This window comes from Astatotilapia calliptera, chromosome 11 (assembly GCF_900246225.1).
Source record: "Astatotilapia calliptera chromosome 11, fAstCal1.2, whole genome shotgun sequence".
Classification (NCBI taxonomy): domain Eukaryota; kingdom Metazoa; phylum Chordata; class Actinopteri; order Cichliformes; family Cichlidae; genus Astatotilapia; species Astatotilapia calliptera.
In genome coordinates, this window is record NC_039312.1 from 33,243,579 (window position 1) to 33,255,200 (window position 11,622).

At 39.9% G+C, this 11,622-nt stretch overlaps 1 protein-coding gene across 1 annotated transcript in view; it reads left to right on the plus strand.

The window, feature by feature from the left end:
• The window catches only part of sv2a (synaptic vesicle glycoprotein 2A), a 47,705-nt gene that overhangs the window by 22,831 nt on the left and 13,252 nt on the right, over positions 1–11,622 (plus strand). Inside the window, exons 3-5 of the mRNA XM_026184331.1 lie at positions 10,014–10,194; positions 10,988–11,139; positions 11,334–11,467. Coding sequence (XP_026040116.1) covers positions 10,014–10,194; positions 10,988–11,139; positions 11,334–11,467 — 467 coding nt within the window. The remainder of the gene's footprint in view (positions 1–10,013; positions 10,195–10,987; positions 11,140–11,333; positions 11,468–11,622) is intronic.

Sequence of the window (11,622 nt, forward strand, 5' to 3'; positions counted from 1 at the left end):
ACATTTATGCAAGATTATCACTCAGTATGGTAACACCCAGAGCATGAGTTACTGTATATGTGTAATACATGAAAATACATGCTCAATTGTCCAGATACAGAGGTCCACAAGATCACTTTTGTTCATCTGGGAAGACCTTACCAGAAACGTTCATCAAGATGTATGCTTACGACAGCCAATGGTATTCATGAATGTAGCCTGTATATAAAAGATGGAAATGGTCACAGTGACATCACCCATTGGTTCTGGACTTTGTTGCCACAAATAATCATACTTCTCAGTTAACAACAGCAAGTTCTTACCACCGATAAGACAGAGAGGTCCAACTCAGTGATGACGACGAAAAGGAAAGATGGAAGAAACAGGAAAGAGGCGGAAGGGCAAAATATTAAAGAAAGCCAATGAAATAACTACTTGTATATAATTTTTCAAAATATTAAAAATTATTACATTTTTCAAAACATTTTCCCTCCAGCTCTCAGACAAACACATTAGCCAGTGCATATGATGGATCATTCTAAAAGGAAGTGGAGCAAAATTAGAAAACTTGCGACTTGAATTGCTGCCTAGTCTGGCTGCCATCTATACCTCCTTTCCCCTTCTTTCTCCCTCTGGGTTTGTGTCATGCTGGGGGAGGGGCAGGGAGACACGACTGGCCTCCATTCCCTCCCCTCTTCCTGTTACGCAACATTCCTGACTCATGCGAGAGAGCCTCTTGTGCTCGTACCTCTCTGCATGCAGTCTCCTCTTCCGACCCCCATCCTCAGGCTCCATCTCAGCCTATCCTGCTAGCTGCTCTTACCCCACGCAGTGTTCTGGATCATCTGTTTTGTGTGTGCATTAGTATGTGCATGTAATGGGTGACTGCAACAATGTCGACATGATCACGGATCCGTCGTTTGACATTTCAGCAACACAAAAACTAGAATTAAATAAGGATCAAACACAGGAAATGATGACAGATCGAGCGGTCTAAATAAAACCCTGGTGCAGCGTTTCTGCTCGACGAGCTCGACGAAACACATCGACACAGCAGTGAAACAGTGAAGTGGTTGTCATTGATTTGCCCTTGTTGTGAAGCTGCAGTGGACTGTAGCTTTTTTGTCATATAGGAGACGGGAGTTTGTTCCATGCAGGATATGTGCAGGATCAGCGCATCCTCAGCCTTTTGGTGTTAAGAAGTTTTCTCACTGCTCAGCATTCAGTGTATTTCCAGCCACAGTTCTGTTAAATATAGTCTTGAGAAGGTTTTTTAAATCTGTAACCTTTGCTACAATATGTTCACTGCCTCCTCTAATTATTGCAGTTGCATGGCTGCATTTTGAGACAGCGACTGCACAGTTCTCCTCAGGCTAAAAGGAACCTTTGTGTAATATAATGTATCCTCAGCCTTTTCATGGACATGGAATCAGTAACTGAAATCAAGGATGAAGGGATAAAATGGGTGAAAACAGTCAATCGGTCCTGGGGATGATCTGTCAGAGAAAACTGTAGGCAAAAAGATTTGGATATTGTAGCCTGCTGTACATGTATGAGCATCAGAAAGATGTTAAGTTTGCATATCAGTACTTCTCCAATACTAGAAAATTAATATTGAAGCTCCTGGGTTACATATTCATTTGAAAAACACTGAGCTTTGTTATCAAAATGAGCTTTTTCTTAAATTTCATTTGTATTTTTATAAACCACTAAAAGTAATATTTCCAGTCAGTACAGAAACAGCAGTCGTAAATTATCTTTACTACACGCAACACACAAATAAGCCTTATAACAAATGATTCAGAATACCAGAAAAAACACCTGACTTTGTTTACAAAATTGGAAGCAGCGTAAACAGTGCGGAGGATTTGATGAGTGCTGCCAAACAGAGCTGCAGGTAACCGAGCAAACAGCTTATTCAGGAGATATTTCCCCTCTTTTTGAAGGCATTTTAATCAGCTGCTGCAGTGTTTGTTTGGACCAAACACCCTTATTCACACTACCATCACAAAGTGAGACCACTGCAAAGCACTTATAGCATTTATTACTTCAGCTTTCAGTGGTAGCAGTGGATATTTGCTGGCTGACTTTCAGTCACCACAAGAAACTGCAGCTGTATTCTCCTCCTGCGCTACTTTTTATTTAGTTGTTCAATAAAAACAAAGCAGGGGAAGCACCACAAAGGAGAACCATGCTAATTTTTGCAGGTGATATGAAGGAAAACTAGAAGTTTACAGAAGACATCTCAGCTCACTGTGCTTCACAAGCAAATCGAAAAGTCATAAAATCCACAAACAACAAACCACTGGATGAAAAGTGAATTATTTAAATCACACAGGAAAATGAAATAAATAGACTAATATATAATAAGTAGGGTATAGAGGATGCATATGCTTTTTACTGAAAGACTGACCTTAAATGAACTCCTTTTGAGACATTTTAAATGCTTTTCATTTAACTTATATAAATCTTAAAACCTAAGTGAAAAGATAATCGTTTGCTCAACAGTTGAACACTGACTGTCTACTGATATTGGACCTTAATATCTAGAAGACATGTACATGTACCTTTTGCTTCCTGTGAACATATTGTGTCCTTAAAGGAACCCATAATTACCTTGAACCCTAATAATGAACCCTGAGGGGCACATTTGTGTAGATTGTACCTGTAGGAATACAATTTGGCTTTACTGTACCCTGTTTCTGAGACTTGTAAGTTCATGGGAGAAGAACACTGCAGTGTAAGCCATCTATAAATGATCAGTTCTGCTCTACAAGAGCTGCTAACATGTCTCCCTCACTGGATCCTTAAACAAGCCCCGTGTACTCTGCTAGTTGGGGAAAACCTGCTATTAATAGAAGCCTCCTGCCCTGCCCCCTCTTCATGCACATAGACACACAGTCTCGCACACTTTTGTCCATTTCCACACACACACACACACACATGCATATACACTACCCTGGAGCCCTTGGGAGTTCTGTCACAGCGCTGACTGGCCATCGTCCTCCCCCCTTTCTCCCCCCCCCCCTCCTCCCCTCCCCCTCATTCAGAGTGCAAAGGTGCTCAGCTGTCTGGAGATTTCTGCTTCTCTCCTTTCTCTTCATTTTGCACCTCGTCCTGCTCACCTCTCTCCTTTTGTCTCTCTTTCTGTCTTCACCACATTTTGTTTCAGCTTTCTCTGAAAAACAAAACGCAAAATGCGTTTCATGAATGATTAAAATGTAGACGAATAGAAAGCAGTGGTTGTTTTGATGTTACTGAGCATCTGCAGCTTACTGCAGCATCAGATTCACTGGAATTCAATGAAGTGTGTTACTAGTGGTTTGAAAATCATGAAAACGTCACCAATAGGAACATTATTTAATTGAATGCAATTCTAGATTCAAGAGTTTGTTGGGAAAACTGTCAAATAAAAAAAATCACAAAGAAATAGTCGGGATCTCATTACTGCTGAAGGATTTCAAATACAAAAGCTGTTGGCAGCAGAACTGTTTTTGATAGGATGCTTCACCTCCACACTGTAGGCTGTAATGGCTTTTCTGTCTCCTTCTCCTTTTATTTAACTGGAATGAGGCTCAAGCTGTAGACTGTGCAGAGTGAATGCAGCCATGAATGTAGCATCTTCTCCAGCTTGGTGTTGTGAACCCAGGCATGATGAAACAGAGGAATTAAATCATATATTGCTTTATTTTCTGGTTTCTTTTCACTGAATCATACTATAGTTTACAAAAGAAATGGCATGCTATATTGAACTAGTGCTTCAGGCTATTAACCTAATCAGGTAAGGTCATTTCCTCATAGAATTCTCTGTGAATGAACTTCTTTGCAGGTCAGTTTTGCCCTTAAAACATCATTTGTTCACTATAAAATCCATATGCTGCCTTTTTGCCATTTCTACCCCATTTCCATACAGTTTACATCATATGGTTCATGTTCTGCTGTAGTCCCTGTTGGTGGTGACCCCATTTAATCCCATAAGGGTGTAGCCAGAACAACCTGCACAAGCATCAATCACAGCATCCCATCAGGCACCACTACTGCTAAGAACTGGGTCATTGCAGTGGTTATGTTTTTTTGTTTTTTTTTTGCACTATGATGCTTCCTTATTTAACAGTTTAAAACAAAAGCACAGTGTTGTCTCTTTGGCCATTAAATAATAAACTTTTTTCATTAGCTTTTTGGAAACATTTCTGTTTTCTGCTGATTGGTTTGCAGCTTTTCCCTGTAAAGAGCTCCCTGCTGTGGCCAAAACCAGCTCCACGAGTGTAAAAGTCCACAGGCTGTAAAAAAAAAAAGAAATACCTGAAAGAAGCCACCTGTTCATCCACTGGGAATATAGTAGTATTGATTGGTCTTTCGACTGTTATGTGCATCTTTAGGAATTTGGTGAAAAATATTGTTTTTACTGCCAGAATGTATTTTACCTTTAATATTTTAGTTGGTTTCTGCCGTATTTGTCCATTTAAAACTACATAAAAGCAACAACTTGGGCTTAAATCAAACTCTTCCCTAAGATGATGTTATTTTATTAGTCAAACTAAATATTGATGACATTGTGGTTTAGCTTTAAGGTGAGCTTTGTTAGCCTCTTAATTAATTATTTTACCCCTCAGATATAGAAGAGCGATAAATTGGGACACAATTCATCCTCGAGCCAAAAGCAGCTGCTAATGCATTCTAGCCACATAGACAAGCAAATGTGATGACAGGGGAAATGATAATGACGTGGTTACTGGTCACGACAGCAATCAGGCTTCCAGCTCCCAGCTGGATATGGTGGTTTAGAAAGAAATATTTACCATTTGATCCATCCTACTCACTGTGGCTGTCTGTCTGTTTGTTTACTTTGATGCTGCTGCAATGCGGCGACATTTATCATCACCATCACTTGCTAGTTGTTGCTGCTGCTATGAAGGATATTTCCAGGAGAAGTAGCTCACAGCGGTACCGCTGCTTTGGAACACACACAGCTTTATGATTCCTTATCTTCAGCGGACTTTCTGCTGTACTTCTTAATCTCCTGAAGATTTAACCTAATTCTATAGGATGTTAGCAGTGAGTGAAAAGGAAATAAAGCATAAAACAAGTCACCAGATATGATTGGGTGACCATTAATAACACACACACTTGTTCAATGAAGGGAATGAAAGTCACCTTGCTCCTCATTTCACAGCTGCAAAAGTTTACACTGAAATATACAACCAAAGGACAGACAGCAGGAATGAAACATGTGCAGCCAGAAACAAATACACACTTCAATAATTTCATTTAAAGGTCTTTTCATTTAAAAAGAAAAAGGACGCCCACCGTCACATTATTCTAGTTCAGGACATCCATCCTCTGTGTTAACCTGACTTTTCAACCAGCTTCATCATCCCAGCACTTTGCACCTCTGTCAGACTGTTTAATAACGGATCGTATTACCAGATGCGTTTAAAACCTGTGTAGAATTATTTTTTTCCTGCCTAATTCAGTATTTTTTCTGGATGTCTTACACCAGCGGTCCCCAACCTCTTTTGCGCCACGGACCGGTTTATGCCCGACAATATTTTCACGGACCGGCCTTTAAGGTGTCGCGGATAAATACAACAAAATAAAACTAGTACTGGTACCGAAAAAAAGAAAATTTATTCATAACACACGTGAAAACCGAGTAAACGATAAAAACGATAACAAAACAACGCTGAAAACTGTTAAAAACCCTGAAAACTATACATTTCACATCTGAGCCTCAACTCTCGCGGCCCGGTACCAAACGACTCACGGGCCGGTACCGGTCCGAGGCCCGGGGGTTGGGGACCGCTGTCTTACACCACTAGCAGTTGGCAGGACTGTGTTGTTTTTGTTATGCAAGAAACAATATTAAATGTAACAATGTGATTCCCATGGCATTGAGTATAGTTTGTGCCTTGATTACTGGTACTTGTCCTCAGGTTAATGACCGTTTCAGATTTTCCCCATGAATTCTACCTTGAAATAGCAGTCAGCCTTTTCGGTCAGAAACTGAAAAATCTTGTCATGATAAAACAATGTCATCTCAAGGTTCACTGATACACTTATACCAGGACCTGTGTAGCAATAAATCTATTATAGCCCAGCAGTCCTTAATGAATCTCTTCCTTGGCATTGACACTACATGCACAGCTCATGTTCATGAACTGTGTGCTGAATGTTTCTCAGTAAACCACTCTGCTGAATGGATGGTGTGTCTCTGGCTCTTCACCTTTACTGTTTGCACCTTACCTGAAGGATAAAGCTCACAGGGTGACATTAAAGGATCAGTGTCTGAGCCATGCTGCTTCACAGCGGGAATTCGACAAGACTACGTCTTGGGCCTTGTTCTGTCTTACACATACACTCTGCTTCTTGTACCACTGTGGTGTTGAATTCAGTTAGAAGTTCACAATTCAGTAGAAGAAGTAATTGTCACCTGTCTGGTTGATGTCTCAGAGTTTAAGTCAAACCTGGACAAAATGGTGCTACTGTTCCTCTGGGACAAAATATCTCAGTGAGACCGGATCTGTCCTTCATCACTTTGCTGGTTCTAGTCATAGACTGTACATAAAAGATGGACACAGCCACTATGACATCACCCAGTGGTTTGCATTCTTTAGCTTCCTGGTTGTATTATTTATCAGGTCATTCCATTATAATTACCCCAGTACACAACAACATCAAAAAATATGTTTGAGAACTTCATTTCAATAAGGTGACGCTAACACTGTTATTTGAAGAGACCACGCCCCTATCATTAACAAAATCCAGAAGTACTGTTGTTATGAAGAGCAAACTCAGCAACAAAGGTCAAAGTGGACTGGGATATAAATGCATATTCAACCTCTGAAGTTGGGAATTTTCACAGTGAATGGAGTTTTTAGGGATTAACATTGTCATTATCATTTATCTGCCATAACAATGACACTCATTTCATGTGCATGTGCAGTAGTGGTGCAGCAACTGATCAAAAATCTCACGGATCGGATCAGATCACGGTTTTAAGTCACGGATCGGATCAATTTTTGGATCAGCAAAAAAAGAAAAAAGACAAAAATGTAACATTTACTTAATGAAGTATTTTTTGCCTGTTAAAAACATTCAACTCAAGACTCAACGCAATTATTAAAAAAAAAAAATGATACAATATAGGGCAGTGTAGGGCTTTGTATCTACCACTCAATTCAATTCAATTTTATTAATAAAGCGCCAAATCACAACAACAGTCACCTCAAGGCGCTTTATATTGTAAGGTAGACCCTACAATAATACATACCGCTCATTATATCGCACTCCGCTGTGATATAATGAGCTGTCACGGTCACGTAGCTTTCCGTTGCCCTGGAGGTCCACAAATTTGTAGTAGTTAGAGAAACAGAAGATGCCTGGGACAGTTCAGCCATAACTTTAAACTTTTCCTGCTCATACATGCTTGGAACAATCTTGCCACTAAAGCGGACGCGCAACGGGATATCATCAAGCACGTTCATCATAGTTTAAACCCCTTGTTTTGCACAACGGAATACGGCCTCCTGTCTGCAGCTAAACACCCCAATAGCTTCTGTAATAGCTTCAGCCCGGTCGGACTGGGCTGCTTAAATGCCGCAGACTGCTAGCGCTGGCCATAACTATCGCTTGACAGACCCACCACGCGCACCATACACATACTTTTTTTCCTTCTTTTTCGAATCTTCAGATCATGTGTGTACCGAACCGTGGAGTGGGATCGGTTCGGATTACGGATCAACCGTGATCCGTTGCACCACTAATGTGCAGATACTGTGAAAAGCATAAAGGGTCCCCAAAAACGTGACTCAGTCTAATGGGTTTTTGCAATAGTCAGTAATCAGCAACCTGTGGAGCTCTAGGCATTGCATTATTCTATGCATTTTAACACTTTTTCAAAATTTCAGCATCACAGTTAATTGAGACATTTTCTACTCGATCTTTTGAAATGTCAGATAAAACAGTCAGAACAGAACTGTGACCCTGTGCTCTTAGAGTAATGAGCCTTAAAAATACTCCACAAAATTTAACTAAATCTTTCACCTCCAGGGGGTAGTATTTCACAAAAGGGTGATTTAAAATGATTTTGGATCTGGTTCGATGTTCTTTTTACTTTTTAGCACTTTGACTGTTTTATCAACTGTCTTTGCCACTTAAATTAATCCTTAATCAATAAAATTGACTGAGAAATTTGACTCTAATGCACTAGAAAAAATACATTGTGCTTATTCTCCAATCCAATTGAATATTTTGAGAGCTTTGGGGTTAATTCTTGCCAAAAAATAGTATACAAATGCATGATTACTACCTTTTCACATACAAAAAAGTGATAATGAGAATTTAAATATAGATGTCACAATCAGACACAGTATGGTGAAAAGTTTCTCCTTAAATATTCAGAGTGATCTCACCAATAACTTGTCTCACTGAACACCCTCAGAGTGCGAACACTGTTGACAGGATGTCAATAAGGTGCTGATTGCAGGAGAACAACTGGTGTATGTGTGGTGTGGGAGCATCATCAGTTTTGCAGAGAGAGAAAAGGTTTTGCAGACAGAGTGTGGGATATGAGTCATGTTGGCACCTTAAATCACAAGTCGGGTTGACAAAGGTGCTGCTTGTTTCTGTTAACGGCATCTCCTCCCTGGTGGCAACTTCCTGATGCAGAAGAGAATAAAGCAGTTTTATCCACGGGTTTCAGTTTATACTGTTTGGCTGTATAGAGAATTTCATTTGGGTAGAAACACCAGGAAGCAGCCACTAAAGGGATTGTATTGAAGTTGTAAAAGAATAAAATCTTTAGGGGCAGCGAGTGATGAAAAGGTTTCTTCAGATTCAAACAGAGGTGTCATTTATAGGAAAGCAACACAACATGTATACTTATTTTAAGGCTGCAGCAGTTTGTTCCTGTTCTCTGGTTCCAGCCTTTGTCTAAGATTTTTTTATCAGCACTTTCATGTTTTGGAAGATTGTCACCTTTTTGGTGACCTCATTATTAAGCCCAGGTCTTTAATGCATGCTAGCTCATTCAACTTAGCCAGTGTCTCAGATGAGTATATATCCATGTATGTCACTAAAACTATTCAGTGTAATTATATAAACCTTATAGTTTCCAAAACACTAATATTTCATATTATGAATGTAATAAAGCTCTAGTTAAAGCTAATAATCATTTACCAACACCTCTAAAGTTCATTTATTTGATCTGATTACAGATTATACCATATTTGAGCTTGAATATAAGCTCAGCATGGCCCATTTCCTAGGTTTGTGCTAACATCAGCTAATTGCCACCTGCATTTTGCTCCATGCTCCAGTTTTAGAGATTCATCTTTTGCCTGCTCACACTTTCTGAAATACACATCTGAAATATTGCAACAAGGAAACAAGGAAAAAAAATGCTTAACTGTCTTTTGTGTGAAACCCAGCTCTCAGTTACAACCTGATTATACTATAATACTATAATACGTGTGTATTGTACTATAATACACATGGTCTTGATTAAATTTGAGAACCCCTTGAAACCACCTCCCTGTTTAAGTCTCCTGTCTCTTCTCGGTCACTTACTGTTACTCAAACTAGTATTGTCCAGTAATCAGTCTCTCTGGTTCCTTTACTTTGCTGCTTTTTAAAAGAAAAATACATTTATACAATTTAGGGATAGATCAGTGTTTCTTTTTTATTATACACATAGTGAAGGATGATATTTTGCATATTTCACAAAATCTGTTGTGAATAAGATGTACGCCACGACCCTCTCTGCTATGAAATATATGGTTTGGATGATTATATTGCATTAACTTGCTGTTTCATGCTTAATGCAAAATGCTTGAGTCCAGTGAGGCAGTCAGATGAGCTAATTTACTGGGCAGTGGAAGTTTAATGAAAGTGCAAGTGGAGGCTGGAAGTAATATCAATGAGTTTACTGATGAATAATAACTCATTATCTTGCCCTTTGTCTCTCTCCGTCTCATTATCTCTTCCCATGACGTTCTCTTCCATTACTCTTCCCTCTTAATCCCCCCTCCCTCCAGGTCTGATTGTGTACCTGGGGATGATGGTTGGGGCGTTTTTGTGGGGCGGCCTGGCTGACCGAATCGGGCGACGGCAGACCCTCCTCATCTCCCTCTCCATCAACAGTGTGTTTGCCTTCTTCTCGTCCTTCGTCCAGGGCTACAGCTCCTTCCTGTTGTGCCGCCTGATCTCTGGTGTGGGGTAAGGGGATAGATGAGTCACTCAGACACAGCTGCCAGAGCTGGAGATGAGGCAGTCACGACCCACTGTAGTACATCAGTCAAACTGATAAGCAGAGCAATGTCACGTGGCACAGAGCAGATTAAATATGAAGTGGCTATATTTCATTAAAAGAAAAAAAAATAGTGTGCCCTTAGATACTGGTTGTATTTGGTGTTTGCTGTATCTCAGGTGAAGTGTTGAAAGGTACTTTTGGGCCTCCCATTTCCTCAGGTTTGGGCTTAGAAACGTCAACAGCTTCCATAACATGGTCCAAAGTCATTGACTAACAATGTGAACACTGACCTACTGCAACAAGCCAACCTGTCTGTAGTTTTACTTGCATGCAGCATCTTAAGGCTGTTTGTAAAAGGATTTTAGTCAAAGCATTTTGTGCTCATTGCTGGTGGTTATAGCAGAATGCCAGCAGAATGACAGCCTGCATGAAATCATGCCCTTTCAGCTGGTTGTAAGAAATAATTCATAAATATTTTTCTGTTTTCATTTTTGGTGAAATCCATTAAAATGATTTGCTGTACATGCTATAGTTAAAAGACACAAACAGAATTAATATCTATATTACAAATCTTTAGAAATATTTCATTTAATATTAGCACACATGCAAGAAAGTATGTATATAATACCAAGATGGACAGTTCAATGAATTCTCAGTCATTCACTGATAAATAAAAAAAATCACAAATGACTGAATCTTTTGTTATGGGAACAGATGCTACCTTTTCTAATTCGGTTACCTTCCGTTTTAACTCCACAGCATTGGTGGCTCCATCCCAATTGTGTTTTCTTATTACTCTGAGTTCCTCGCCCAAGAGAAGCGAGGAGAGCATCTGTCCTGGCTCTGCATGTTCTGGATGATTGGTGGCATCTACGCATCTGCTATGGCTTGGGCCATCATCCCACACTATGGTAAGAAAATGTACAGTATTTAAATATGAACATTCTAAGCTTCGAGATTGTTTCCTCACGCACCAGTAGGCCAGTATCCATTCTAAGCTATGTAAATGCTAATTTTGTCTTTACATTTCTCTACAGTTTTTATTGCAAATGACAAATGCTGCAGTTCTGTCTCACGTCTCTTCTTGCTTCCTTTCCTCATGTAGGCTGGAGTTTCCAGATGGGCTCAGCCTACCAGTTCCATAGCTGGCGTGTCTTTGTGTTGGTGTGTGCCTTCCCCTCTGTGGCGGCCATCTCTGCCCTCACCACCATGCCTGAGAGCCCCCGCTTTTACCTTGAGGTCAGCCTGACAGCTCATACCCCACTTAGACCTTGTGGAAATATATTTTTGAATACATTTTGAATGCTTGAAAGCATAAACAGCCTTAAAGACAAAGTGCTGCTTATGCACTTTTCCAAAACATTTTGAATAACTTAATATGTACATATTTATCG